Raw genomic sequence first — 27,394 nt, forward strand, 5'->3', positions numbered from 1 at the left:
CTTATAACGAAATAATATATATATCTATATACATAAATATATACGTATATATCACTATATATATACCTATATATAAATAAAAATATTAAAAAATATATATATATATATACGTATATATACACATATGTATATATATACATATATTAATTCTACACATATATTTATGTAATAATTTTACATAATTAGGTATCCTAATTAATTACAATTAGCGGGACCTGCCAGACAACCCATGCCGAAAGTATAGGGAATTTAATTTGCTAGCACTATATTTAACCCTATAACTTTCCAAGACACCATAAAACCAGTACATGGCGGGTACTGTTTTACTCGGGAGACTTCGCTGAACACAAATATTAGTGTTTCAAAACAGTAAAATGTATTACAACGATGATATCGCCAGTAAAAGTGATGTTTTTTGCATTTTTCACGCACAAACAGCACTTACACGGACGATATTATTGCTGCAATACTTTTTACTGTTTTGAAACACAAATATTTGTGTTCAGCGAAGTCTCCCGAGTACAACAGCACCCCTCATGTACAGGTTTTATGGTGTTTTCAAAAATTACAGCGTCAAATATAAGGCTTGTGTTTCATTTTTTTCACATTAAAATTCGCCAGATTGCTTACGTTGCCTTTATGACCCTATGGTAGCCCAAGAATGAAAATTACCCCTATGATGGCATACTATTTGCAATTTTTAGTAGCCACTTAGTCACAAACACTGGCCAAAATTGGCGTTTTTTGCATTTTTCACACACAAACAAATACTAACGGTAACTTTGGCCAGTGTTTGTGACCAAATGGCTACTAAAAAAGACTGGACATACCCCATTTGCAATACCTTGGGTCGTCTACTATTGCAAATGGTATGCCATTATGGATGTAAATTTATTTCCTGGGCTACTATACAGTCTCAAAAGCAACGTAACCAATCTGGCAAATTTCAATTTCAAATGTAACACGCTATATTTGACCCTGTAACTTCCCAAAACACCATAAAGCCTGTACATAGGGGGTACTGTTTTACACGTGAGACTTTGCTGAATACAAATATGTGTATTTTATTGCAGTAAAAGCAAACAGTATTATGACATTGACAGTTAAAATGTCATGTAGAACTAAAAAAATAAAAAAACATCTTATTTTCTCCCATTTTTTTCATATTAAATTATGTTTCATAGCTAAATATTTGATATTAAATGAAAGCCCCATTTCCCCTGAATAAAATGCTATATATAATAAGTGTGGGTGCATTTAATATGAAAGAGGTGAATTACGGTTGGACAGACATATAGCGCAAATGCCAGGTTTTGTTTACATTTTGTTTCGTTCACAACTTGTACATTTGGCTGCGGTCTTAAGGGGTTAAATTATGTTGTGTATGATCATGGCTGATTTAACTATTTCTGTCAGCCGACTGCATGCATTGTTTCACGTTTTTAATGCTACCTAGTAATAATATGGTCTCTTCAGACAGACACTAGATACATTAAAAGCACTAGTCTGCTATAAGGAATGTCACCCACTGTTGTCCAACTTTTCCAACAACTGACTTTGTGATTTTATGAAATACAGATGAAGAGAAATGTTTTAAAAAGTACAAGAAATCATTGAAAGAGAGAAATAGTACAAACAAGTTTATGTGCGTTTTAAATATGTGAAATTAATCCATGTATAGTTATTAAAGGAACACTAAACGCTAACAGATGCATATTTTTTATACAAAAAAAAAAGTGTTTTTTTTTAGGGCTTTTCAAAGTCATATATACTTACTTTGAATAAGCTGCAGATCAGATTTCAGCAGCTAATTGTGATCCTTCCCTTTGCTGCCCAGCACAAACTGCCTTCTTAATGCTGTGCTATGTCTCATAAATAAATATTTGATTGGATAGCTATCAGGTAATCAAGCAATCCAATGCTTCTCATTTCAGTCAGGCTTGAGCAAACAGGGCGGGAAAGTTATGGAGATAGTATCAGCCGGTGTGTCTACACTAGCATGTGCCTTCATAGCGAAGCACCTGTGAATGTAAAGGCTGTGCGTTTATCGTCAACATGTTCATGCTGAAGATGAATGGCTTCAGCCTCATCATGACATATATATATATATATGTGTGTGTTCTCTGCCAATTTCACTAGCACAATGTATTAATGGATTGAATGATACAATTTACCTGAAGCTAACTATGTCCACAAAAAAAAATCTTAATAATCGCTAGTTTATAATCCTGTACAAAAAAAAAAATGCACCCTCTTACTTTGTTTCACCTTCAGCTGTATCAATTAGCAAATGAGAAGGACACAAATTGAAGTGATTTGTTCAATCACTGTGTAGACCCATTGAACTAATTGAGATTTGGGATGTTTAGGATTACAGTAAGGAGCAGATTGGTTTGCAATGTAGTGCTACTGGTCTTAAATGTCAGGTAGTCCAATTAGGAAATTGTGACTACTTGATATGACCTTGGATAACGTAATTTTATAATCTAGACTGACAGCTATACATGGCTTGATAACTTCCTATTTGTAGTTCTTACATCTTTTTTAACTGTGTATATACCTCCCAAATATTCTCCATTATATACTTTGTCTTCCTTTCTAAAACTCCTATCCCTGCTACTGACACCAGTGTCTTTTGTTTCTTGAAACTTAGAACGTTTTGTGTGTGACTATATCCTACAGATCCATATCACTAAAATATTGCTTTGTGTAAATAAAACACCTAGATCTCGTTATATAAAGCGCTATGAATCTATCTAAACATTTCTCTTTAGAAGTCTTCCTCTTTGGCCCCTGGAAATTTTTGCATATGCAGTATGCATAACACTTGATAGGTAGGACAATGGTAGAATTAAGAAGGACCATTCTTTTCTTTCTCTTCTCTGCCTTCTGTTTAACAGCCTGTCTTCAAATTGTGCTCTTGAAGGATTGTCAGCTAGCTGGGAGGTCGCCACCAGCTGGCTTAACCATAAAATACAGGAAGAAAGATAGAAATATAGTACTCAGAAGAATCAAGCAGAAACTCCATGAAACTCCAGGCATCAGGCAGTTGTGACCAGAAGTGACTCAGAGATAATGCACCATATGGTTTATGCACTGAACCCAGATTGTGGTGGACTGAAATCTAAATTGAAAAAAAAAAAAAAAAATAGGCTTAAATAGCTGATCTGGAAAACCTCTTCAACTCAACTGTAGTCACTGTAGTCTGGCTAAGTTAGCCTAAAATGTAAGGATTCTGATTTCAATTTACGAGTTAAGTGAATATGCTATTATAATGTAAAATGTACAGAGCTGGCTCAAATCCCCTCAGCATCACGTAAAGAGGAGTCCTTGCTGCTACAGTATCAATGTATTTTAACCTCCCTGTATGACCATGATTAATCAGCACTGCAGAAGGAGGTAAAATGTTGTACAATTAACTAATTATTTCTGAACAAGGCATGGCATTCATATGTAATAGGACTACCATTCATAATGCCATATTGTTACAGAAAATGTATTCAGCAGGATTGGATTTCCTAGGAAAACATATATTTTTTTTTAGTGCAAGTACATTAGACCCTTTAACTGTGGTTACCATATATTGTAAACGATACTATAAATTACACTATTGGTTCAAAAATCTACCCACTTAACACAGCAGAGGATTTCTTCACTTTACAGCCCATAGACATTTACATTTTAGCTTTGAGATATAAACAAAATTAACGTAATAAAAAAAGCATGTTTTTTGTCACTTTAAAGAGACACTCCAAATACCATAACTACTAGAACTTGCTGCAGTGAGTATATAGTTAATGAGAAACATTGTCCCTCTATTTTTTGTCAAACCATTTTCAAGCTGTTTGATAAAAATTTGAAGACTTTCCAGCACCCAGAACCCTTAACCGAATCCCAATCCATACTATTAAGATTGTTTCATTTCTTTACTGGCCAAAATATTTGTGCAAGTAAACACCCTTATTATTAGAGACAGCAGCGAGTTCCAGATAGTTATTGTCAAACAGCTGGAAAGTGGTTTGTCCAAAACCAGAGAGACAGCATTCGTCGTCTTTTAGGGCCATAACCACTACAATACGTTACAGTCGTTATGGTGCTTGGAGTGCCCGATTAATGTTGATTAAATAATTATTTGTGGTGGACTTACCATCTTTATAATTAATTTTAAGGAGTAGAGGAGATGAGGATTTTTGAAAACATAAATTATAATTATTATTATTATTATAAAAAAAAAAAAAAAAAAGATATCTCTTTGTCACTGCAAAGACTGAATTCACCTTTAAAATCTCCTTCATCTTTTTGGCCTTATAAGTATTTTTGTGAACCCTGCATTTGTCTCCCGGTGCAACATATTAAGCTGACAGCTTGCATCTTCAAAGCGAATCATCTTGCACTCATCCCTTGCTTCAGACGTGACTCAGATGTCAGGACAAAATATGTCCTTATGTCTGGGTCACATCCTGACACATCTTATCCTTGCCTTCGGGTCAGCTGAAATCACACCATTAGTTCATGGGAGGAAAGACATGAACACTGTATGGTCCTAATAACAAATTCCTTCTGTGCTGCCGCAGATTACAGGTGAAGCTCTGGGGTCACCTCGCAGATGTTTGGAAGGTTTAGTAATGGGTAGTGGGTCAAAGTATCATTCAAAATATTATTGGAAATATACTCCTTTCTGTGAGGAGACAAACAATAAATCTATATACAGCAGACATTCATGATAAGCTACAAAAATTATATAGAAAAGAAAAACCTTTCCAATCTATACATTTTCAGAAGTACTCAAATGTTAAAGGAACACTATAGTCACCTAAATTACTTTAGCTAAATAAAGCAGTTTTAGTGTATAGATCATTCCCCTACAATTTCACTGCTCAATTCACTGTAATGTAGGAGTTAAATCACTTTGTTTCTGTTTATGCAGCCCTAGCCACACCTCCCCTGGCTATGATTGACAGAGCCTGCATGAAAAAAAACAACTGGTTTCACTTTCAAACAGATGTAATTTACCTTAAATAATTGTATCTCAATCTCTAAATTGAACTTTAATCACATACAGGAGGCTCTTGCAGGGTCTAGGAAGCTATTAACATAGCAGGGGATAAGAAAATCTTAATTAAACAGAACTTGCAATAAAGAAAGCCTAAATAGGGCTCTCTTTACAGGAAGTGTTTATGGAAGGCTGTGCAAGTCACATGCAGGGAGGTGTGACTAGGGTTCATAAACAAAGGGGTTTAACTCCTAAATGGCAGAGGATTGAGCAGTGAGGCTGCAGGGGCATGTTCTATACACCAAACTGCTTCATTAAGCTAAAGTTGTTCAGGTGACTATAGTGTCCCTTTAACTATATACAATTATAAAAATTAAAAGGCTGCTGTGTTTTAATACATGTCTTGTTCTACAGATGATGAATGTGTATGTTTGATAATTTTTATGTTTAATTGTAAGCATTGATCTTTTTGTACACAATTTCTCATCTCAGTGCAGTGATGGCAAAAGTGTTTTAGCCCGAGTGCCCAAACCGCAATACAAACCAACTTTTATTGAAAAAAAACAATTCATACAGTTGCCCTCCGTTCCACCCAGCAACTATACGAAAGCAGAGTAGGCGTCTGCCGTTTTGGACAGGCAGGTGACTACTCTGCATTGTCGCCGGGGGGCCTAAGGCTGCCGATCTAACAATTCCATGGATACAGTTTTATAACTATTTTTTTTTATTTCCTAATGCACTTGTGTAATATGTAGTGATCTGTCTCTGAATTGTATACTTTTTGTGGGTTATATGCATGACTGTTTCGTGGTGTTTTTTTTATTTTTCAATTTTAGATACATTGCAGAGAAATTTCGTGATATCAAAGTATCCATCATAGAATCTCCATGAACAGCCAATCTCACAGAATCATTTTCTAGAGTGTCTATGGTCATGTAGGAATCAGGGCGAGTTAAATGTTAAATTGTGCCAAAAACAGATTTCTTTGTGTGAGGAAAATGCTAAAATGGATGTTTGAAATTGGCAATGCTATTAATGCCTTTAAATGCTAAAATGGATGTTTGAAATATGCAATTCTATTAATGCCTTTAAAGAAAATTAATGTGAATTAAATCAAAGACCGTCCAGTACCAACAAATTGGATGTAGTTCACACAGCTTCGAGAAAATATTACATGATCAATAATAGTGGGCACTAAGATCTACAGTGGAGGAATTGCGGTTTCAGTATGTTTCTCTCAAACAAACTGCTTTTTTAAAAGTAACTCTGCCTTTAAGATGTAATAGTTTCTCTGCATTTATTGGTTTCACTTGTGACTTCCCTAGTGGCATTATGAAGTGGTTATGATGCCAGGTGTGCCCTGGAAACTAAATAGTATACAAAATATAATATATATGGTATATTATACAGTGCATTCTAAAAGTATTTTTCACATTACACATTTTTTATGTTGCTGCCTTATGCTATAATTATTCAGATTATTATTTTTCCCATCAATCTACATGCACTCACAACCCATACTGACAAAGCAAAAATCTAATTTTATGAACACTTTACAAATATATTAAAAAGAAGAAAACTGAATTATCATGTGAACATAAGTATTTTAGACTCTTTGCTGTGACACTTGAAATGTAGCTCAGATGCATCCCATTTCTCTGGATCATTTTAAAGGGACATTTTAGACCCCTAATGGACTCCAGCTTGCTGACGTGCTTTATTTTTGAAGAATTTTGTTCTCTTTTTTGCATTTTACAAAAAGTGTAAATTTCAATAAATAATTGCACTTTTTTTTAATTAACTTTGTTACACGACCCTTTCTTTAAATCAGACGACCGGTTCTTTTACTTCCTAGAAATCTAACTTAGTGGAGATAAAATCAAGAAGCAGCAATAGCTCAGATCACCTGCCCTGCAAAGACTTCTTATTGAGCTGCATTAAAAAGTCTGTGATTGGACAGCCACAGAAAACTGGATGGGTTTAGAAGGGGAAGGCTTGCAAAGGTTTCAGGCAAGAGATCTGCAGGTTTTGAAAACTGTTTTAGATAAAAACCCAATGATAAAATGCATAATTAAATGCAATTTTTCTGTTAGTCAGTGGTGGAGTTGTGTTTCTACACTTTGATTAGAATCCACCTGTGACAAATTCAGTTGTTTGGACATGACACACACTCTTTTTTTTTATAAGATCTTAGCAAAAACAATGCGGACAGACAACCACTGCAACACTCTACCAATCTGGCAGAATGACCAAAGCCTTTCCTGACTTCAATACACACAAAATTGATTTGAAATTTGCAAAAGACTGTGAGAAACAAGATTCTCTGGTCTGATGAAACAAGATGAAATGAAAATTGAACTCAATTCTCGGTGTCTTGTCTGGAGGAAACCAGGCACCCCTCATCATCTCTGTAATATCATTCCAACAGTGAAGTGTAGTGGTGGTAGCATCTTGCTTTTTTTTTATTTATTTATTTTTAATTTAAGTCTAACTTTACTCCCATGGGCCATTGCACCTCAAATATATTCATCGGGCATATTTGCAAAATATGCAAATATTCCATTTTAATTCCTGGCCATTTGCAGTCTAGTGAATCATTCTGAAAGTAGAATGATTAGTTCCTAATGTGATATTTCATATATACAGTATGTAAAATGCAATGTGTTGCCTACCAATATCATAATGTATTGTGCACTTTGACTGATGCTTCATAGCACAAATGTTAATAAAGTCATTTTAACATGTTCTTCTGGATTTGTGTCCTATTCTAGATTTGGTAGGGTAATTAAAGTGCCATTATAGCTCCGAGCTGCTCTTTAAGACACATCCACACGCTGCTCCTCCAGCATCCTGGTGGCATCGCTTGCTAGGAACTGCGGAGGAACATATGTCCTCTTTGACCATTAAGCACTGCAGATGTTATATAACACTCCTGTCAATACATGCTGGATTTAGCTTGCCTGAGATTACAGTGCAGAATTTTTAAGTCTTACCTCGAGGCAACTCTCATACTTACTAGCAAAAATGAAAGTGTGCAATGCTTTTTAATGTATATTTAACAGCAGACGGTCTGGTTAAGTGGATTCTCAGTGGAATATTCTCTTTTCTGCTTGAAGAAAATGTTAAGACATGTATGCACATTTAGACTCCCATCATCTATGGCTGCTACTTATTCTGCTCATTCTAATACAGATATGCTGGGGTTCATTCAAACATTAACTATTTTACTGCTTGAATGATATTCAATATATACAACTGTTCAAATACTATATATAAACCTTTTGCACATTTTATTATAGATGCACATTTTGTATTTTGTAACAGTAAATTGTATTATTTGAACATCCATCTATTACATAGCAGAGTTGGAATAATTCTTAATCTGATTTAGCTATTTGTACTGAAGTTTTCACATTTGTTTTCATAATCCACTGTCTCACAAGCCCCTGAAATAAAAATATGATATTTCTCTGTAGCTTTCTGAAATACTAATATAACAATCTCTTTCGTTCCAAAGCTTATATATTTTAGAAAATGGATCCAGCCTGTGACACCTCTCAATACCCCATAATAAAACACCACTAACCAAATGTAAAACGATGTACTACATTGTCAGTTATCACAGATTTGTTTGATGTTATAATATGCCTTTCAATTATTTTACGACTGCTTTGTATTTAAACCTGAATTATAAAGCTATAGAATGAGAAAACAAAAAAAGTATAATTATATATTGCACGGTTATTAGTGTTTTATAATGGAGTGTCAGCTTATGTAAATTTTAGAAAAACCTTTGTACCGTATTTCATGAATATAATGCATTTATAAGGGTTGAGAGGTCAACACAAGCATGGTTTGGTCGTTTAACACGGACATGCACTATTCAGGTGGATGATCTAATTCAGGGGTGGGCAAACGCCAGATCCCCAGATGTTGGAAAACACCTGCTTTTCTTTTCTTTAGAATGGCAAAGCACAATGGAAGTGTAGTTCTAAAACATATGGGAATCTTCTGTTTGTCCACTGCTGCTTAATATTTAGTTTTAAACATCTCTCTCTCTCTCTTTCACTCTCTCTCTCTCTTTCACTCTCTCTGTGTAATTATTAAATTAGTAATGTATGTATTTTATTGTTAATAATACATTAGTTAAATTAGTAATTTATTGATTTTTTTTCTTAGTAATAAATGGTTAATACTGGAAATTGCTATAGAAAGCATACAATACCTATACAAATAGACAATAAATATAAGGCAAATATCCAACAAAGCTACATCATGTCAGTGCATAAAAGGCAAATTATTTTGTTAAATACAGTCAATATATAATTTTTTTTTTTTTTTGGCATCCCTATATATTTAGAATTTGTGATTCTGATAATGAAGACTAATTTATTGGTGTTGTTGTTGGTTTTGTATCCATAACGATAAAATAACAATGTTCTAATCAATGTAGTTTAGTAGGCCCCAGTAGCCTATTGTTTGCTTGCCATGACATTTGTTAATTTAATTTGTTTGCTAAATGTGACTGTAATTACCACATTTGCATGACAGAAAACATTTTAAAAATGACACCTATTGAGAATAGTAATATAAACAAAAGTAATTGATGTAATCTTGTACAAGAGCATTAAGATTTTTGTGTTTCTGTCTTTTGTTGTCTCTTTGTTGTGATCTCCAGGATACTGCAGGCAAAGTCCTTGACCGCTGGGCCATCATGTCCAGGGAAGAGGAAATTATTACACTTCAGCAGTTTCTAAGGTTTGGAGAGACCAAATCCATTGTGGAACTGATGGCTATTCAAGAGAAAGAAGGTCAAGCTGTAGCTGTTCCCTCCTCAAAGGCCGATTCAGACATAAGGACTTTTATTGAAAGCAACAATCGCACCAGGAGCCCAAGTGTACTCTCACACTTGGAGAACAGCAACCCTTCCAGCATTCACCACTTTGAGAATATGCCCAACAGCCTTGCATTCTTGCTTCCATTCCAATATATCAATCCAGTTTCTGCTCCCATGCTTGGATTACCTCCTAATGGCCTCATGTTAGAACACCCGGGACTAAGGTTGCGTGAGCCTAGCAATTCCAATCAAAATGAATGTGAAGAGACTAGTGAGTCTGAGGTCTCCCCAATGCCTTATAGCAGAAGTGAGCAAACATCCAGTAGAAACGCCTTGAGTAGCATCACCAATGTAGAGCCAAAAACAGAGCCAAGCAATGCCTCCCCTTCTCAAAATTCTTCACCTGTCAGTGAATTAGCTAAATCTGAACATGCCAAAAGTTCCTTTAAAATTCACAGGATGAGGAGGATGGGATCATCATCTCGGAAAGGAAGGGTATTTTGCAATGCATGTGGCAAAACATTTTATGACAAGGGAACTCTAAAAATACACTACAATGCAGTTCATCTTAAGATAAAACACAGGTGTACAATCGAAGGTTGCAATATGGTCTTCAGCTCTCTTAGAAGTCGGAATCGTCACAGTGCAAATCCCAATCCAAGGCTTCATATGCCAATGCTTAGGAATAATAGAGACAAAGACCTAATTCGGGCAACATCAGGAGCTGCTACCCCTGTGATAGCAAGTACAAAATCAAACCTAACACTGACAAGCCCTGGTCGACCTCCAATGGGGTTTTCCACTCCACCTCTGGACCCTCTCTTGCAAAACACGCTTTCCAGCCAACTTGTGTTTCCATCTTTAAAGACTGTACAACCTGTTCCTCCTTTTTATAGAAGTTTATTGAATTCTGGAGACATGGTGAGCCCTCCAACATCACTACCTACTAGTCCAATATTGCCAACACCTCTATCTGTAGATCAACCTCTTCCCCCTCCACCTTCAGAACTGTCAACATCTGTCATGAACATACCACAACAGGACTCCAGTACCGATCTTGCGCCTAAAAAGAAGCCACGGAAGTCAAGCATGCCTGTTAAGATTGAAAAGGAAGTTATTGACACAGCTGATGAATTTGATGAAGAAGATGAAAGCATTGACCAAGGCCATTCTATTAATGACATTGGCCATGACAGTCATTCCCAAGATGAAATGAGTCCTGGACTGTCTGTGAACAGCTACTCAAAAACAAGTAGTGGTAGGTGCATTTTGAGGACAGATACCAGAGCAAACAGTATAACATCTGATGACCAGGAGCATGAGAGAGATTTTGAAAATGAGTCAGAATCTTCTGAGCCAAAGTTTTGCGACGAACCCATGGAAGATGACCGTCTTGTCCTTCATAAGGAAAGCAATGTCAAGTCTATGTCGGACAATGATAAGTCATATGAAAATCACATTGATTGCCACCAACAGGCTGTCATAAAAGTGAAGGAAGAGTTTACAGACCCTACATATGATATGTTTTACATGAGCCACTATGGACTGTACAATGGGGGTAGTGCAAGCATGGCAGCACTTCATGAAAGCTTAGCTTCCTCCTTGAGCTATGGAAGCCCTCAAAAGTTCTCGCCAGAGGCGGACCTGTGCTCAAGCCCAGATCCTAAAATTTGCTATGTATGTAAAAAGAGTTTCAAAAGCTCATACAGTGTGAAGCTACACTACAGGAATGTCCATTTGAAAGAGATGCATGTCTGCACAGTAGCCGGTTGCAATGCTGCTTTCCCTTCTCGAAGAAGTAGAGACAGGTTAGTAATAATGTTTTCACTGTATAAAGCTACTAAGGGTTTATTCATTAAATAGTGGCTTATTTAAAAACATTATAGAAAAATTTATCACAATCTAGCGAGTTCCCATTTTAGCTTGTTTAGCTTAAGAATCAGAATTTAATTTTTAATTTTAATGCCATTCAACTTTAGTGAATAAACCCTTATGTTTTTCTATTATGTTGATTTGTATACACATTATTTAACATAGCACCTTAGCTAATACTCACAAAACTCCAGCTTGTCTAGTTCTTGTTAAACCATAGGGAGCTATGGGGATGTATAACGCATTTAAATAGGAAACAACCTCTCCTAGCTCTCATTAATCACATTAATAATATAAATGCATGCTAAATTATTTTATTGCTAACAATATCCTCAACATGATGCACTGAGAATCAGCACTAGAATATCTAGTTCACTATTTCTTTTTTTTATTAAAGGGATACACTGAGCGCCAAAACAACTTTAGCATAATAAAGCAGTTTCAGTATATAGTTCATACCCCTGCTGTCTCACTGCCCAAATCCCTGCCATTTTGGAGTTAAATCAAGTTGGTGTTGTATATGCAGCCTGGTTGTGACTCACAAAGCCATCATGCAAAAAAAAGTTGAATTTTTCAATCAGATCTGACAGCACAGGATGTTTACTTTAGACGTTTTTATCTCCTGCTCTGTTAATTGAACTTTAAACAGATACAGGAGGCTCAGAGCCACAGAGCAGGAGATAAGTGTAGAATATCACATATGTTCCTATTCATGTTAGGTATGGATTTCTAGTGGGTTAAAAAGAGCAGATAGTAATTTGCTATGCTATACCTTGAGAAGTCTGGATTATGGGTGTATAATGAGAGGACTGTCATTATAGCCATGTCTATAAAAGTACAGTAGAGAAATTACCACATTCTACCACTATTCTCTTGTTCCCCTTACTTATTGGTCAAAAGGCAAAGATCTCTCTCTCTTTCTGTGACCTCGTTAAGCTGTACTGTCTGTTAAGTTTTTACGTATATATTGCTGTTTGTACTGTGAGTAGAATAAATGTATATTTTTTATAAAGAACGTCAGATTGCTTATTAATACTTTTAGGTGATCTAGAAAGATATTACGATATATATATATATATATATATATATATATATATATACAAATACTTATTCCAATCACCCTTAAAATATACATATTTATTACAATAAGACATTCTAAATTATACAGACTGATTAATAAAGGAAATAAAAACATTTGATCTTTCTTTAAAGTAAGGGTGTATGGTAACTGTGTAGGTTATATGCAGAGAGGTGTGACTAGTACTGCATAAACAAAGTGATTTAGCTCCTAAATTGCAGAGAATTGACCAGTAAAACTGCAAGGGCATGATCTATACGCCAAAACTGCTTCATTAAGCTAAAGTTATTTTGATGCTTATAGTGTCAATTTAATGAGTGGATAAAAAGAGTTGTTACACATCATAATATCTTTAAATATAGTTTAAAAAAAATAAAATCATCTACTGACCATGCCTCATTATAGTCCCTTCAAATTATACTTTTATTCATAAATTTATTATACACACAGCTTCAGGCATTAACAATACCTAGCAGCTCATATTCAACAAAGAAAATGAAGACATTTGAATAGGCAAGAGTTATTTACTAAACTATAAATTATGGAGGATGAAAAATGAAAATTTCAGATTTTAGGACAAAATAGGTGATTTTGAAAAATTTTCCAACTCAACTTTTTTCAACATTTATACATTTTCCATGAAATTGTCAATTCACCACAATGTTTAGTTAAGTTAAAAAATCACGCAGGTAATTAAAATCGAATAAATGACCTTAAAAGTACCAGGAGCTGCTGGCAGTTCTCTTAGTTTAACATGATTTAATTGAAGGGGGACCATCACTTCCTATGATGTGTAATATTATATTTACCTATCCCCAATATTTAATTAATATGTGTATGTGAGGTCTAAAAAAATAATAAAATATAGAAAACCTACACCAATCTACTTATCTTTACCACAGAACCTAGATTTGACGGCCTCCATCTTGACTTCCTACCGGACAATGTGATAAGCTTTGCCTCTTCCTGCCATTAAAACAAAAAATAGCCTTTGCTAAAATATAAAGAAAGGAACTATGTGCCCTTCTGTGCCTTGAATGAACTGGTTTGTGGTATCATCTTCTAAATATTTAGTATATATTTAAAAGTAAGGAGCATCACATGAAGAAAATGATAACACGAGTTATAGTTGATTTTCATTGATTTATTTAATATCATAATTTCCAGTAAAGTGACGGTGCGCCTTTAACATTGTCCGGCATGAATACCTCAAATGGAATTCGGTTTCAGTGTTCTTATTTGTAAAATCAGGTTGACATCATAGAACTAATAGAAAAAGTAGAAAATGTTATAATTCTTGACTCCACACGGCCAATTGACATTGTAAGCCATAGAACACTTATCTTAGGTGATAAACTACATCTGTCCTACCACTACAACATCTTATTAATGTAAAATGTAAAAACAGAAAAATAATGACATTCAGGTAGATATTAACAGCCATCTTGTTGGAGCGTAAAGCAGCTATGGATTTTTTGCTTCTCTTAATTTCCATTGCTGTTTATTCTAATTAAGAAGAGAAACCTGCCTCATGCAGTTCTGCAATTATAATCAATATATGGGTTCTAATCACTGGCAATTCTCTGAAAATACTCTCTGCTGTCACAATTCCAGTTCCTTGAGGGTTGAGTCAGTGACCCACAACAAGATCAAAAATATGCAAGTGGTGCTGGGAGTAGCATCATTTGCAATGCAATAATAACCTGGTGAAACCCCATCCATAATGATATCATGTCTAACCTCAGAACCCCATATTTTAGTGAATTATATTTCACAAAAAACACCAGGCCTGTGAAATGTGCTTTGCTATGCACATTTAATCTATTACATAATTCCTTTTTTCATATTAAAGAATTTCACAAATTATCAGGACAGGATTTGTAGACTAGAGTACTGATCATATTTCTCTGTGTCTAATTTTTGGTCAGGCATTTAGTGGAGGGTATTTATTAGGGTTTATCAATGCACTACTGCTGTTACTCTTTGATAGCACAGTAACCAATGATAGTGTTACAGGGTTTTAATGAATGTGCCAAATAAATACCCACTTGCCCATGCCCATTATTTACAAAAATGCATTTGGACAAAGTTTATGCAAAGATCACAAAAAAAGGTTGGGTGGGTCATGCCATTAGATTATGATTATTGTTTTTTGGTTTGCATTTTGAACTAAATTAATTTACTGAGAATTAATGCCAGCTGATGCGTTCAAGTTCCACGTATGATTTTTCACATTATTACTACCATTAATGAAAGCCTGGAATGGAGACCCCGTGTAGGATTACCCAGGTAAGTCTTTGAAAATAATTTGACTGATTACCATGGGACAGAATCTGAGGACTCCTGGCACCATAACCACTAAATCAGATTGTAGTAGTTATGGTGCCTAGACTGTCACTATGAGAGGTCTTTTAAAAGCTTAGCTTGAATGATGCATGTCTCCAAAATGTTTCTCCAATGTATAATATCCCATAAAGCAGTGCATCGAAAAAGTTCAAAGAAAGCTTGTCGTAAAAAAAAGCCCTTGCACTGCAAGAGACATGTGTGGTCATTAAGATTTCATCACTCTGCATTAACTGGCTCCGACAGGATGGCTGCCTGCTAACCTGGAAATCATACACACCTGAGTCAGGAGACTTTGTGAGTCTTCCCTCTCTTACACCTCACCAGTGATAGGCACTGTGTGACTGGAAAACCCCACTTTAACCCCATTGACCTGATTTCATACTTCCAGATAATTAGTAGGGTATGGAGAATACTGAGCAGGCTTTTGTCCATCTTATAGACAGAGTTTCTTAGAATAAAGTACCAGGACAGAACAATATATAATTTCACCATTCATAGAACAGTGATATGGGATGCTGAATATTTTCAAAATAGGTTTATCATATTTAATTGTGGTGTCCATTAAAGCTGATTAACTTATCACAGTGACTGCCTGAGATTCAATCCTTGATACATGTTCTACGGGGTATGCTGACCATACTCGGTTAGCACCCTGTGATTTTTATTATTGAGTGCAACCTTCTTTTCTCTTTTGGTATCATATTTAATTGAACATTACTTATTAGCCAATGGGCCTTTAAGATTTAGGATCTACGTCTAGTGTTCTAGAGTGCAAGCTGCAGAATTATAACAGACACAGTAGGGTTTATATCTAAATTCCATTTCTTAATGTACTTTAGTCATAGATTTAAATGTAGCTCTAATAGACTAAATGTTAGTGAATCGTGGGTTCATTCTGTCTTCTTATTTCAAGAGTTTGGGCTTTTTCAGGTAGCAGATGACATAAGTCATGGTGCAGATCAGCTGATAGCTCCTTAGGTTTGGCACAGACTTGCAACTTTGTGATGTTTATGTACATAGACCTCTTCACTGAGGCTACTTAGTGATGCTGTTCTCTGTACAATATTAAAGGCCTGTTTTTGCTGACTTAAAGGATCACTATAGGGTCAGGAACACAAACATGTATTCCTGACCCTATAGTGTTAACACCACCATCTAGCCCCCCTGGCCCCCTCATGCCTCCATAAATATATTAAAAAATCTTACTGTATTCAAGCCTGAAGCTGTAACTCTGCATGCTGTTAGACTCAGAAAAACAAGCAGTCTGCTGACATATGGTAGCCTGATCCAATCACAGTGCTTCCCCATAGGATTGACTGAGACTGACAAGGAGGCAGATCAGAGGCAGAGCCAGCATGATTCAAACACAGCCCTGGCCAATCAGCATCTCCTCATATAGATGTATTGAATCAATTAATCTCTATGAGGAAAGTTCAATGTCTGCATGCAGAGGGAGGAGATACTGAATCACAGGATGCTGTGCACAGTGCTGCCCTGTGCTCTGCTGACAGCAGATCTGAGTGGATGGAGGCATATTATACCTTCATCAACTCCGAAGTCCCTCTGGTTCACTCTGAGTGACTGCAACTGGAGGTCTTCCTAGCTTTCAATGTAAACACTGTATTTTCTCAAAAAATACAGTGTTTACATGAGAAAGGCTGCAGGGAGCTATAGTTCTCACCTGAGCAACCTCATTAAGCTGAAGTTGTTCAGGTGACTATAGTGTCCCTTTAAAGAAGTAATGAATGAATGACACCCTGCTATTGGAACCAACACCTGTTTCACAGATGCTAAAGACAAATAATGTCATAACTTTTCATAGTAGTATAGGATAGTAGTGCAGTGTAGGATTTGAGATGAGTGATCTAAAGCAAGCTTATTCTGGTATAACATAATTATGGCACAATTATAAGAGATATTTTTTTAAGTGCAGTGGTTCAATTGAATGTAAAATATTAGCATACGTACCTTAGTAATACTAAAATTGCACATCAAATTGTTTTGCGTGCTGTTTAATCTGATAGCAACGTTTACTATTTTTATATCTTCTAAATATGAAAATACATTGATATACTATAGAAGGAAAAAAAATTAGGTGCATGTTACAAAGTCAGATTTAATTTACTTACGTAATCATGATTCCACAAGCAGGACCTGGAATTAATTTGTATCTTCATTTTCATTAGGGTTTTCTTACAACTTACATACATAATCTGTTCTATGGATTTACCTTTTTGCTAGGGTTCAGATCACCCACTTTTAAACACAAATATACTGTAGCCCCATAGACAGCTAAGCAATTTACTCCGCAGTAAATCTGACTGTAAAGGAAGTACAATCTCTAGTACCGCGTACAAATCAGAACAGTATGTTGTCTTATGAGTCTTATAAATAATTATCAGGTCATGCCAATTGAGAAGCTGCTATGAGATGTTAACACAACAAACCCAGGATGAGAGGCTAATCACCTACATTGCTAGAGCACCCAAAATTGCTGTCAACTTCCAGAGACCCCCTGAGATCAGTTAAGTGCACTATTTGCATCCAAAGCTTAGCACTTCACCTATTGATGGCAGACTACCTGGCTGTTTGTACACAACAGGTGTGCAGGAATAAATTAGCATTCCATATCTCGGATGAGCCACTGCATACATTATCAGTACAAGTGATAGTGTGAAACTACTGCTACGTAACCTTGTTAGCACCTGCTTACTCTTGGCCTCTCCTGCATTGGATCTTGTTCAGATAACTTTTCTGAGGCTCGAGATTAATTATTATGTTTACTGTAGCTTATATAAGTGGCCCACCTGCAGAGGGTAATAAAAGTTTGACACTGAATATGACTTAAATGTAATTTACAAGAAACATGTTTCTGCTTTGCAGAGTTCTGCTTTCAATTCCATATACAGTATATATAATGAAATGCCTGTTTATATATATTATGTACTATGTGTGTAGAGTACATGTAGTATACAATACACATAATTATTATTTTTATTATTATCATCATTTAATATGTGCCAGGGCTGTTAGTAAAGGCATGAACTAAGTAGTACAGGCCCTGCTCACAAAGCTTACAATCTATTACTCATTTAGTAATAGACATTAAGCAACATGGTAATAAAGGACCTTATGTGACATTGGTTTTCTGTATGTTGTCAGTTCCTGACATTTTTGTCATAACAGAAACCCAAAGTTATATGTATTTTGTTCTTCAATAGGTCATTGTCCTTTAATAATTTGAAATGTTTAGTACGTATAGGAGTATGGAGGGGCTATTATTATTTGTATTTACCTAAAGCCAACTTTTTTTTGCAGTGTGGGGATTGGCAACCCCGTGACAGGGTGGGGAGGTAGAATACATGGAAGTGGGACTAAAGGGGGCAATTGACCCAGTAATTCAGTTGATACAGCAATGATGGTTACTTATAAAGTCCATAGAGATGAATGTATCACACAGGAATAAAACAGACTCAGTGCGAGGAAAGTATTGGTATAACAAAATTAGAGCAGTAAAACTCACTGAAAAATGCAGTGTGTAAGAGTGAATTACACTAATGATAGAACCCGAAGCATAAAATTCTATAATAATTGCAGCGTGCTGCATGCATGAGTGAATTACCGAAGTCCACCACAAAAACTCATATAAAATGAGTTTGAATCATAAGGCAGCAAAAGGCAACTGCCTATGGCCCAAGGTTTAGACTTTTATCATGAAGATACTTGGCCAATAATCTTGGTCCTATTCACCAGGCCTATGATAAGAGTGAAGGGGTTGGCTACCTTTCCTGGGGCCTATGACATCGTAATACTTCACTGATTTAAATGTGTATCTAAATTAGTTAGTGTAGACAAAGTACTTTTTGTCTGTTTTACTATCAGTTGCATTAAACAAAAAGATAGGTCATAAAGTTGGCTAAAATCTCAATATATATATATGAATGAAACCAAGAGGCCAGCACTCACCTGAACATGCATACATTATAGGGTGCTACTTTACATTGTAGCAGAGTGTCATTTCTTCTGTGTTGTCACATGAAAAGATATAATAAAATATTTACAAAAATGTGAGAGTGTACTCACTTTTGTGAGATACTATATATATATATACATATAAATCACTTTTATTTTTTTATATTGTTTTATTATTATTTTTTAGTTATTTTTTTAAAGGGTGCACTCACTGGACTTTCTTGCTGTGTGAAGTGATTATTTTATTAATCCATAACACAGACAGCTCAGGTAACGTTTCAGTCCTCTCACTGACTTTTTTTTTAAAACAAAGAAAGCAAAACATGCTGACGTTTAAATAACTCGGGAAATTTAAAAAAAGGCACAGTGAAAAAGAGGCTCAGCTATGAAACTTTGTATCCCCGGCAAACACATCAAGGCTCGGAACACAGGGACCCAGGAAGTGAAGGGTTAACCCATGAATAACAGCGATTGTTAAACAAAGAAATGTTGGAAAGAAAACAGAAAGTGATAATACATAGTAATTATAAAAATCATTGCTGTATGTGATAGAGATTAAACCACTGGGAAAAGAAAGCAACAATAAAATCAGTTCTATGTGGCAGGCTATATAATGTTTTAACTATAATTAAAGTAACAGTGTTGCAGCAATACTGAACCATGAGATATAACTACATAGTATAATGTAACTCATGTCAAGATCAAATTGAGCTTAGTAATGAAACCTCAATTGGCAGTATTAATTAAACACAGTATAAATCACGCTGCATTTGCACTCCATATTCAGAAATAAATACAAGTATACTTAATTGCCCTCATTGATAAATGCACCCAACAGTGGCTAGTATAAAACAAGATAAACAAAATAAATTAGTTTACAATCTCTGCATATGTTGATGAATCCAGAGGGAGTAGGAGATCATTCACTCTCCCCCATAGGTAAAAGGAGGAACCACATCGTACACACCTCTGTAAAGTCAGCAAATAGGACGTGTGCAATCTACTAAAGGAAGCACACAAAACCAGCAATATAATCTAATAAAAAAAAAAAGAATATCACGTAAAGATCAAATAGAACAATGTAGATCATGGCATGCCTGGTGGTTTCTTTAGTAGGAAGGTCAAGGAGCCGAAACTTTGTTTTTGTTCTGCACTTTATAATAAAGCTGCCTACTGAAGAACCCACCAGGCGTGCTCTGATCTACATTGTTCTATTGAATCTTGCTTGGGTTTGTTGCTCAGCCTGTCTGGAGCACCCTGACAGGAGTACTCCCTGCATAGTGTGTTCATATCCCCTCTACCTATGCAAGTAAAGATCAAATAGAGCATAGTGGAACCTCAATTCATTAAACACCATATAAATCAGGCTACGTTTGCATTCCATATTCAGAAATAAGACTAAATAGACCTAATAGTGTCTCCTTTCTATGGCCTCCGGCAACATGAAAATAAAGTTAAATATAATAATAGGAGCGATTTATTCCACCAAAGTGGACCTGGCTACATTTAAACCTGTGAAGGTCTTTGTTAAGCCTTGACAAATACCTTTGTAAGCCAGAGAGGCTGTCAGCAAGCCTGCCTACTTTCATGCCAGTCTGATATGCCCCTTTCGTTGGGTGGCCCCACCAGTATTGTGGCCGGTGCAATGCAAATAGCATCACTGGCACATCCTTTTACATCTCATACCTCTCAAAGATGGGAGGTATGTACCATATCATATATTATTGGTTCTCTCTGACTATATAGAGTTCCTACTGATCCCAAATAGCTTTTTCTTTGTGGTTTGTGTGGGTGATGATCAGGGGTGGCCTGGTGATAGTTGGGGTTTTCAGAGCTCAATAACTGTTTGTGAGGCTTTCCTTGATTTGTGCATGCAAGAGAATCATTGTTGCCAGTAAAAATGGCATGTAGAAAATCGTGCACTGCATTTGTGCTCCCATTCTCTGCTGTTTCTCTAGGGAGTAGGGGCATTAAATGCCATCTATAAATATAAAATTAGTCGCTGGGAAAAAAAGAGCACCAGAAATAGAAAGGATGCTAAATAGTCCGGTAGGAGTTTTCTGTGAGGAGCACTTTTATTCTATGTTTTTTTTTTTTTTTTTGCTGTGATATTATTTCATTCTGCAGTCTGTCTTTTTTACTACCAGAACTTGACATTACCACTCCAAGCTATATTAGCATCCATTTCAGCAGTTCAGTAATGGCATTAAAAAAACACTTAACTTCAATGGGGAATGTTTGTATGACAGGCCCATAAAAATCCACATAAAAAAATAAATGTATGTATTTGTCCTGGCAAATAATTCTTTTTATTTTCACTTTTTTTACGCTCCTAAGATGAGTGATTAGGCATGAAATGATTGAATAAAAAGAATATTTAATATTGCAAATATGCATTCTCTCTTTTTGTTTAAAATGTGTCTGAGAAGGTATTTTTATTTTAGAGAAAATACATAACCTTTTAGGTACAGATATCTCTCTTGTGGAATCTGAAACAATTTAAACACAGCAATATAACGTGTGTTTTAGCTTGTGATTGAAATCAATAGTTGATGTTTACAATATTTTATGCTATTGATAGATCCCTTGTTCATTCACTTAATATATATATATATATATATATATATATATATATATATTGATACATTTTGTACATGACTACAATCGATTTATTAACCATTTCTTCCTTCTTTACACTTCAAGAATTGTCCTTTTAATATATTTTAAAAATAACTAAATTTAATTAACTACAAAATAAAAAATAAATATGTATAAATGTACACTTATTTGTGTCCAATCAGAAGAACCTACAATATATTTATTTTTACATTTACAAATTCATTTAACGTTTTAATTTGTATTTTTTATTTATTAAAAAAAAATATCAATTTTAAAGCATGATTTCTAATTAATAATCAGCAATTTGTGGGATTATATATATATTAATTTTAATAATTACATTTTCAAATTTTCTTGGAACATTTAAGTGAAAAGGCCAAGCTAACAGACCTAGCACTAACAAACTGGACGATAACCTATGTAGGACGCACAAGTGGTTATGGTATTTAGTGTATATCACAAAATATCCTGACCTGGGAATTACATGCATGCAAGACTCTTTTACTTTTGTTTTTGCTGCTTAGACTCTTTTCATGCTTATAAGATCCCACTAATGCATTCTTATTTTAACAGATTGTATGTCACTTTAATATGTTTGTATGTACTTTATAAATAGATATCCACAAATTTTTTTTCTATCTCCAACAAAGCAGAAAATTGATATAAATAGTGCTATGATGGGGTTTACAATAGCAAAGTTTACTACAATGTACTTGCCAATGTTATTAGTGTGTTTGAGTACGTTCTATAATGCATGGTACATATGTTATGTAATGCAATTTAACATCACAGCTAGCTGAACTTATATGCTACTAACGTTAATATGGATCACGTGCAGATGCTTGAATGCAGTGTAGCCAGGAAAGATCAGAATTATATCAGAGAGTGGGTAATGGTAATATAGGTTTCATTGTTGTAACTTAGATCAGAGAGAGGGTAAGGGTAAAATAGTTTCCACTGTTATAATCTAGATCAGAGATTGTGTAAGGGTAAAATAGATTCTACTGTTGTTCCCTAGATTAGAGAGTGGGTAAGGGTAAACTAGGCTCCACTATTGTAACCTTGATCAGAGAATGGGTAAGGGTAAAAAAGGGTCCACTGTTATTATCTAGATCAGAGAGTGTGTAAGGGTAAAATAGGTTCCACTGTTGTTCCCTAGATTAGAGAGTGGGTAAGGGTAAACTAGGCTCCACTATTGTAACCTTGACCAGAGAATGGATAAGGGTAAAATAGGTTCCACTGTTGTACACTAGATCAGAGAGATGGTAAGGGTAAAATAGGTTCCATTGTTGGAATTGAACTACCTATCGACTATAGGTCCTGGCTAACAGTATTAGTGCAGATAACATTATTTTTTAAACTATTTTACAGTAGTGTTTTTAAGATTGTTTCCTTGTATATTACTTTCTAAAATGTTGTCAGACAGTATGACACAAAAGGGTTAATTGCATTTAAGTATCTTTTGGCTGGGGATATGCACTTGTCTTTTTTTTACTTTTTGCAACCTTGGTTCATTAGCTTATCTTCTCTGGCATTGTGCATCCTCCATAGGAGAGATGACTGTGCTTGGTTCTAAATTTTGATTAAACACAACCCCATTAATCAACAGAAAGACACTGAGCAGTTGGCAGGGTCCAGGGCTGCAAAATGTTTAAGACATAAAACATTACCAAGTAATTAGAAAGCATTCCTTTCAGAGGAACAGTGCCTTCAATAAAAAGGTAAATGATAGCATGTTTATTGTGGATGTAGGCAGGCAGTGGAAAATGATGAACTGCAGGAGATGCGCATATCAGTAATCATCCAGATTATTAGTCTCATTAATCATAATCCCAAAAAATATGACAGTGCTATATGGATTTTCTTGCCCATTGTTGCCACTCCACCTCCTTACTTTTATAAGTATTAGAAATTCTGTGGTAGATTGCACCAGCCCAACGTCCCCAGGTGATACAATTTCCTTAGTGTGATATTTCGTTTAATTACATTTATACAGGACATAGAGAAGCACTGGTAATCTACTGGTCCTTGGAGCCTATGCCTATTAGGCCAGTAACAGGCCTTAATTTAAATATTGTTTTTTTTTTTCTTGTTTGTCTCTTGCAAGTGGACATATAATCAGTAGAGACCTAATAGCTTGCTATGGAAAACCTTTCCATGGGCAGAGGTGAAGACGTGTTTTATGCTGTTCTCCAGTGTCCTGGTAAATAATTCATAAATATTAATAGCCGCTAATGACAAATATGATTAAAATTAAAAGCAATAAATGCTTTGAGAATTAACAATGCAGAGACTTTGTAGATATGATGACATTATAAATGTGTGTTATCATACTGTAGTAAAGTTGTGAAAACGATGTTGTTGTTTTTTTATAGGATCATTATAGGGTCAGAAACACAAACATGTATTCCTGATCCTATAGTGTTAAAACCAAATAAAAAAATAAAAAAAATTCCATATTTTAGACAGATAATCTGTGCATGAATATGACCTCTAATATAAAATAGATATCTTTCTGGACAAAGGGACACATCAAATGCATCAGCACACCTACCATTTGGAGTTTGTTTTTCATTTACATTCATCAGTAGCTTATCAATGTCACATTTACTTAAAATATTAACTAAGTAGGATAAATATGCATATTAAGGAATGCATTTATCACTAGCTGTTCTAGGCCTAGGCTTATAACAGCAGATATAAAATGTGGCAAGTTTTATATAATGTTTAATTAAAGGAAAGAAGACAAGCGCATACACACACTCAGCTTGATGCACCTACGTATGCCCTGTCTGTGCCATAGTCTTCATTTCCGTGCCTTTTCTGTCATTTCCATTTTTTTAATTGTTCACAAAAATGTTGCTCCCGTATAAAGAAGTGATACATTTAGGTAACATGTTTTTTGACCAATTTTGCCAACACTGTCAGAATGGTGATTTTGTGTAACAGACAAGCAGCTTTCAAGCTCTTCTTTTTGGTTTAATATACACATAAATCCTTTAAACGGAAAATACAACTTTTGTTTCCTGATAACATTACCCATTTGCCTTCTTATTTTGTGAACATAATCAATGGTAATTTCAAAAGGAAAATAATCAAAAATCCCAGTAGGAATAAAATTTGAGGGAAAGTCAGATTATTTTGAGCACTACACAAGGCACACAAAAAATGAGCAAAAAAGTATGTGTAATGGTTTTCATAACTTGGAAAATGGAGCATTATTCATGAAACAGTGGTAAATGTAAAAAAGAACACAGTGCTGTTTGTATGCATCCTCCAATGCGTTTGTAGCACACTTTAAGGTAACTCGAGGTAAACTGGCTGAAAACCACTGCTCTATAGTATAAAGTAGAATGTTGCTTCTTGGAGGTTTCTGTTGGAAAGTAAAGATACAAATGTTTGGCTATATTATAAAAATAAAATAATTTGCTTATTTTTCAAAATCATGCTTTCACCTCCTTTTTTGTGACAGTCTCCAGTTTAATAATGTTATCATGCTCTTAGCCTGATCTCATACTTAGAATCTTGTTGTAATGTACAGTTAGATGTAAACAAAGAAAGCTGAATAACAACGAGTAGAATAATTAATATACCATCTATTGAAGAGTAGCCAAATATATATTTTGTTCTAACTCGTCATCCATAAAATGAGATATCAGTTGCAAGTAACAGGAGTCGTGCTGTACTTTAAGACATATCCACTCGGGATTTTATTGATTTTTTTCTAAAGGTGAGTCATAGAGACACAAATGACAGTAGTGTGATGACTTCTTGTATTGTAGTACTTCTTAAACGATGTGCCTGTCATTAGTTGACAGATAGTGTTTATAAAATGGAAACTCATGCCTTTGGACATCAAAATGAAATCAATTTAATTTTCAGAGGATACAATGAAAGTCACGCAATTTGTGTGGATAAAGTTATAAAGTTTGATAATGTCCTTGCATCATATTTCAAAACGCAAGCAAACACACATAAACATAATTATTGATGGGTTAATCTATATATATATATATATATATTTATAAGTAATGCAAATTAACTCACTTACAAGTTCTTAGAGTACTTTTGTTTGTCATTTATGACTTTCTTAATAAGCTTTTTGGTTGTGTAATTGTGATACATGCCATATTTTAGTAATATCAATAATAGCTCAGTTTTGATCAACAATTATTTAAAGGATTACTATAGGGTCAGGAACACAAATATGTATTCCTGACCCTATAGTGTTAAAACCACCACCTAAACCCCCTGGGCCCCTAATGCTTCCATAAATTTAGCAAAATCTTACTATATTCAAGCCTGAAGCTGTAGCTCTGCATGCTGCTTGCCTCAGAAAAACAAGCAGTTTGCTGACATCAGCAGAAGTGGTAGCCTGATCCAATCACAATGCTTCCCCATAGGATAGGCTGAGACTGACAAACAGGCAGATAATGGGCAGAGCCAGCACAATTCAAACAAAGCCCTGGTCAGACAGCATCTCCTCATATAGATACATTGAATCAATGAATCTTTATGAGGAAAGTTCAGTGTCTGCATGCAAAGGGTGGAGACACTGAATGTTTGGATGCATTTTAGACAGCCATGACCCAGGAAGGATCTCTAACAGCCATCTGAGGAGTGGCCAGTGCAGCGATCACTAAGCTGTAATGTAAACACTGCATTCTCTCTGAAAAGACAGTGTTTACAGCAAAAACTTGAAGGTAATGATTTTACTCACCAGAACAAATTTAATAAGCTGTAGTTGTTCTGGTGACTATAGTGTCCTCTTAATAAACCCTAAGGCAACCCTATATGAACTCTGAACAATCAGGACACTAAAAATTAAATGCGCTACTGCCATCACATCTGTAAAAAAAATATCTGTTCCATTACATAGTTACATAGTTACATAGTTAGATAGCTGAAAAGAGACTTGTGTCCATCAAGTTCAGCCTTCCTCACACCTGTTTTTTGCTGTTGATCCAAAAGAGAAAAAAAAAACAAAAACAAAAAAAAAAACCCCAGTTTGAAGCACAATTTTGCAACAAGCTAGGACAAAAAATTCCTTATTGACCCCAGAATGGCAGTCAGATTTATCCTTGAATCAAGCAGTTATTACCCTACATTGAAAGATTATATCCTTGAATATTCTGTCTTTGCAAGTATGCATCTAGTAGCTGTTTGAACATCTGTATGGACTCTGATAAAACCACTTCTTCAGGCAGAGAATTCCACATCCTGATTGTTCTTACAGTAAAAACATTGTTAAAGTCAACTTGGTAACTGTGGGTCTTAATATAGTTCATAATGAACACTTCTGTTAGGTGCATATTTATTATTTATGTAGATCCTGTTTTGTTTGTTTATTAGTCATTTACATACATTATGTGCAATTTGTAAGTTATACTTCAATTAGTCACGCTGTATCAATTCTTTTTAGCAGTTTTCTTTTTCCAACTTTTTTGAGAATATTTTACATGCTGGTTGTTACCACCTCCTTCCCAGCCAGCAGTGTCTACCATTTTGCTGCAGTAGTTCAGCTGTATAGGCGGCCATCATGCATGACTGTACTGTCTTATCTAGTCACTAACATTAATAAAGTTATTTGCACAAAGTCAAATAAGCAATCACTACAAAACATTATATGCCTGGAGTGCCCGATGTCCCCTACTTCATTATAAATAGTAAGTTGTTT

The 27,394-nt window shown here is 35.1% G+C and overlaps 1 protein-coding gene across 4 annotated transcripts in view; it reads left to right on the plus strand.

The window, feature by feature from the left end:
- Positions 1 to 27,394, plus strand: part of BNC2 (basonuclin zinc finger protein 2) — a 569,366-nt gene that overhangs the window by 530,732 nt on the left and 11,240 nt on the right. For all 4 annotated transcript variants that reach the window (XM_063455247.1, XM_063455245.1, XM_063455249.1 and 1 more), the window contains one exon: positions 9,672 to 11,638. In XM_063455247.1, the coding sequence (XP_063311317.1) occupies positions 9,672 to 11,638 (1,967 nt within the window). The remainder of the gene's footprint in view (positions 1 to 9,671; positions 11,639 to 27,394) is intronic.

This window comes from Pelobates fuscus, chromosome 5 (genome assembly GCF_036172605.1).
Source record: "Pelobates fuscus isolate aPelFus1 chromosome 5, aPelFus1.pri, whole genome shotgun sequence".
NCBI classification, from domain to species: Eukaryota; Metazoa; Chordata; class Amphibia; order Anura; family Pelobatidae; genus Pelobates; species Pelobates fuscus.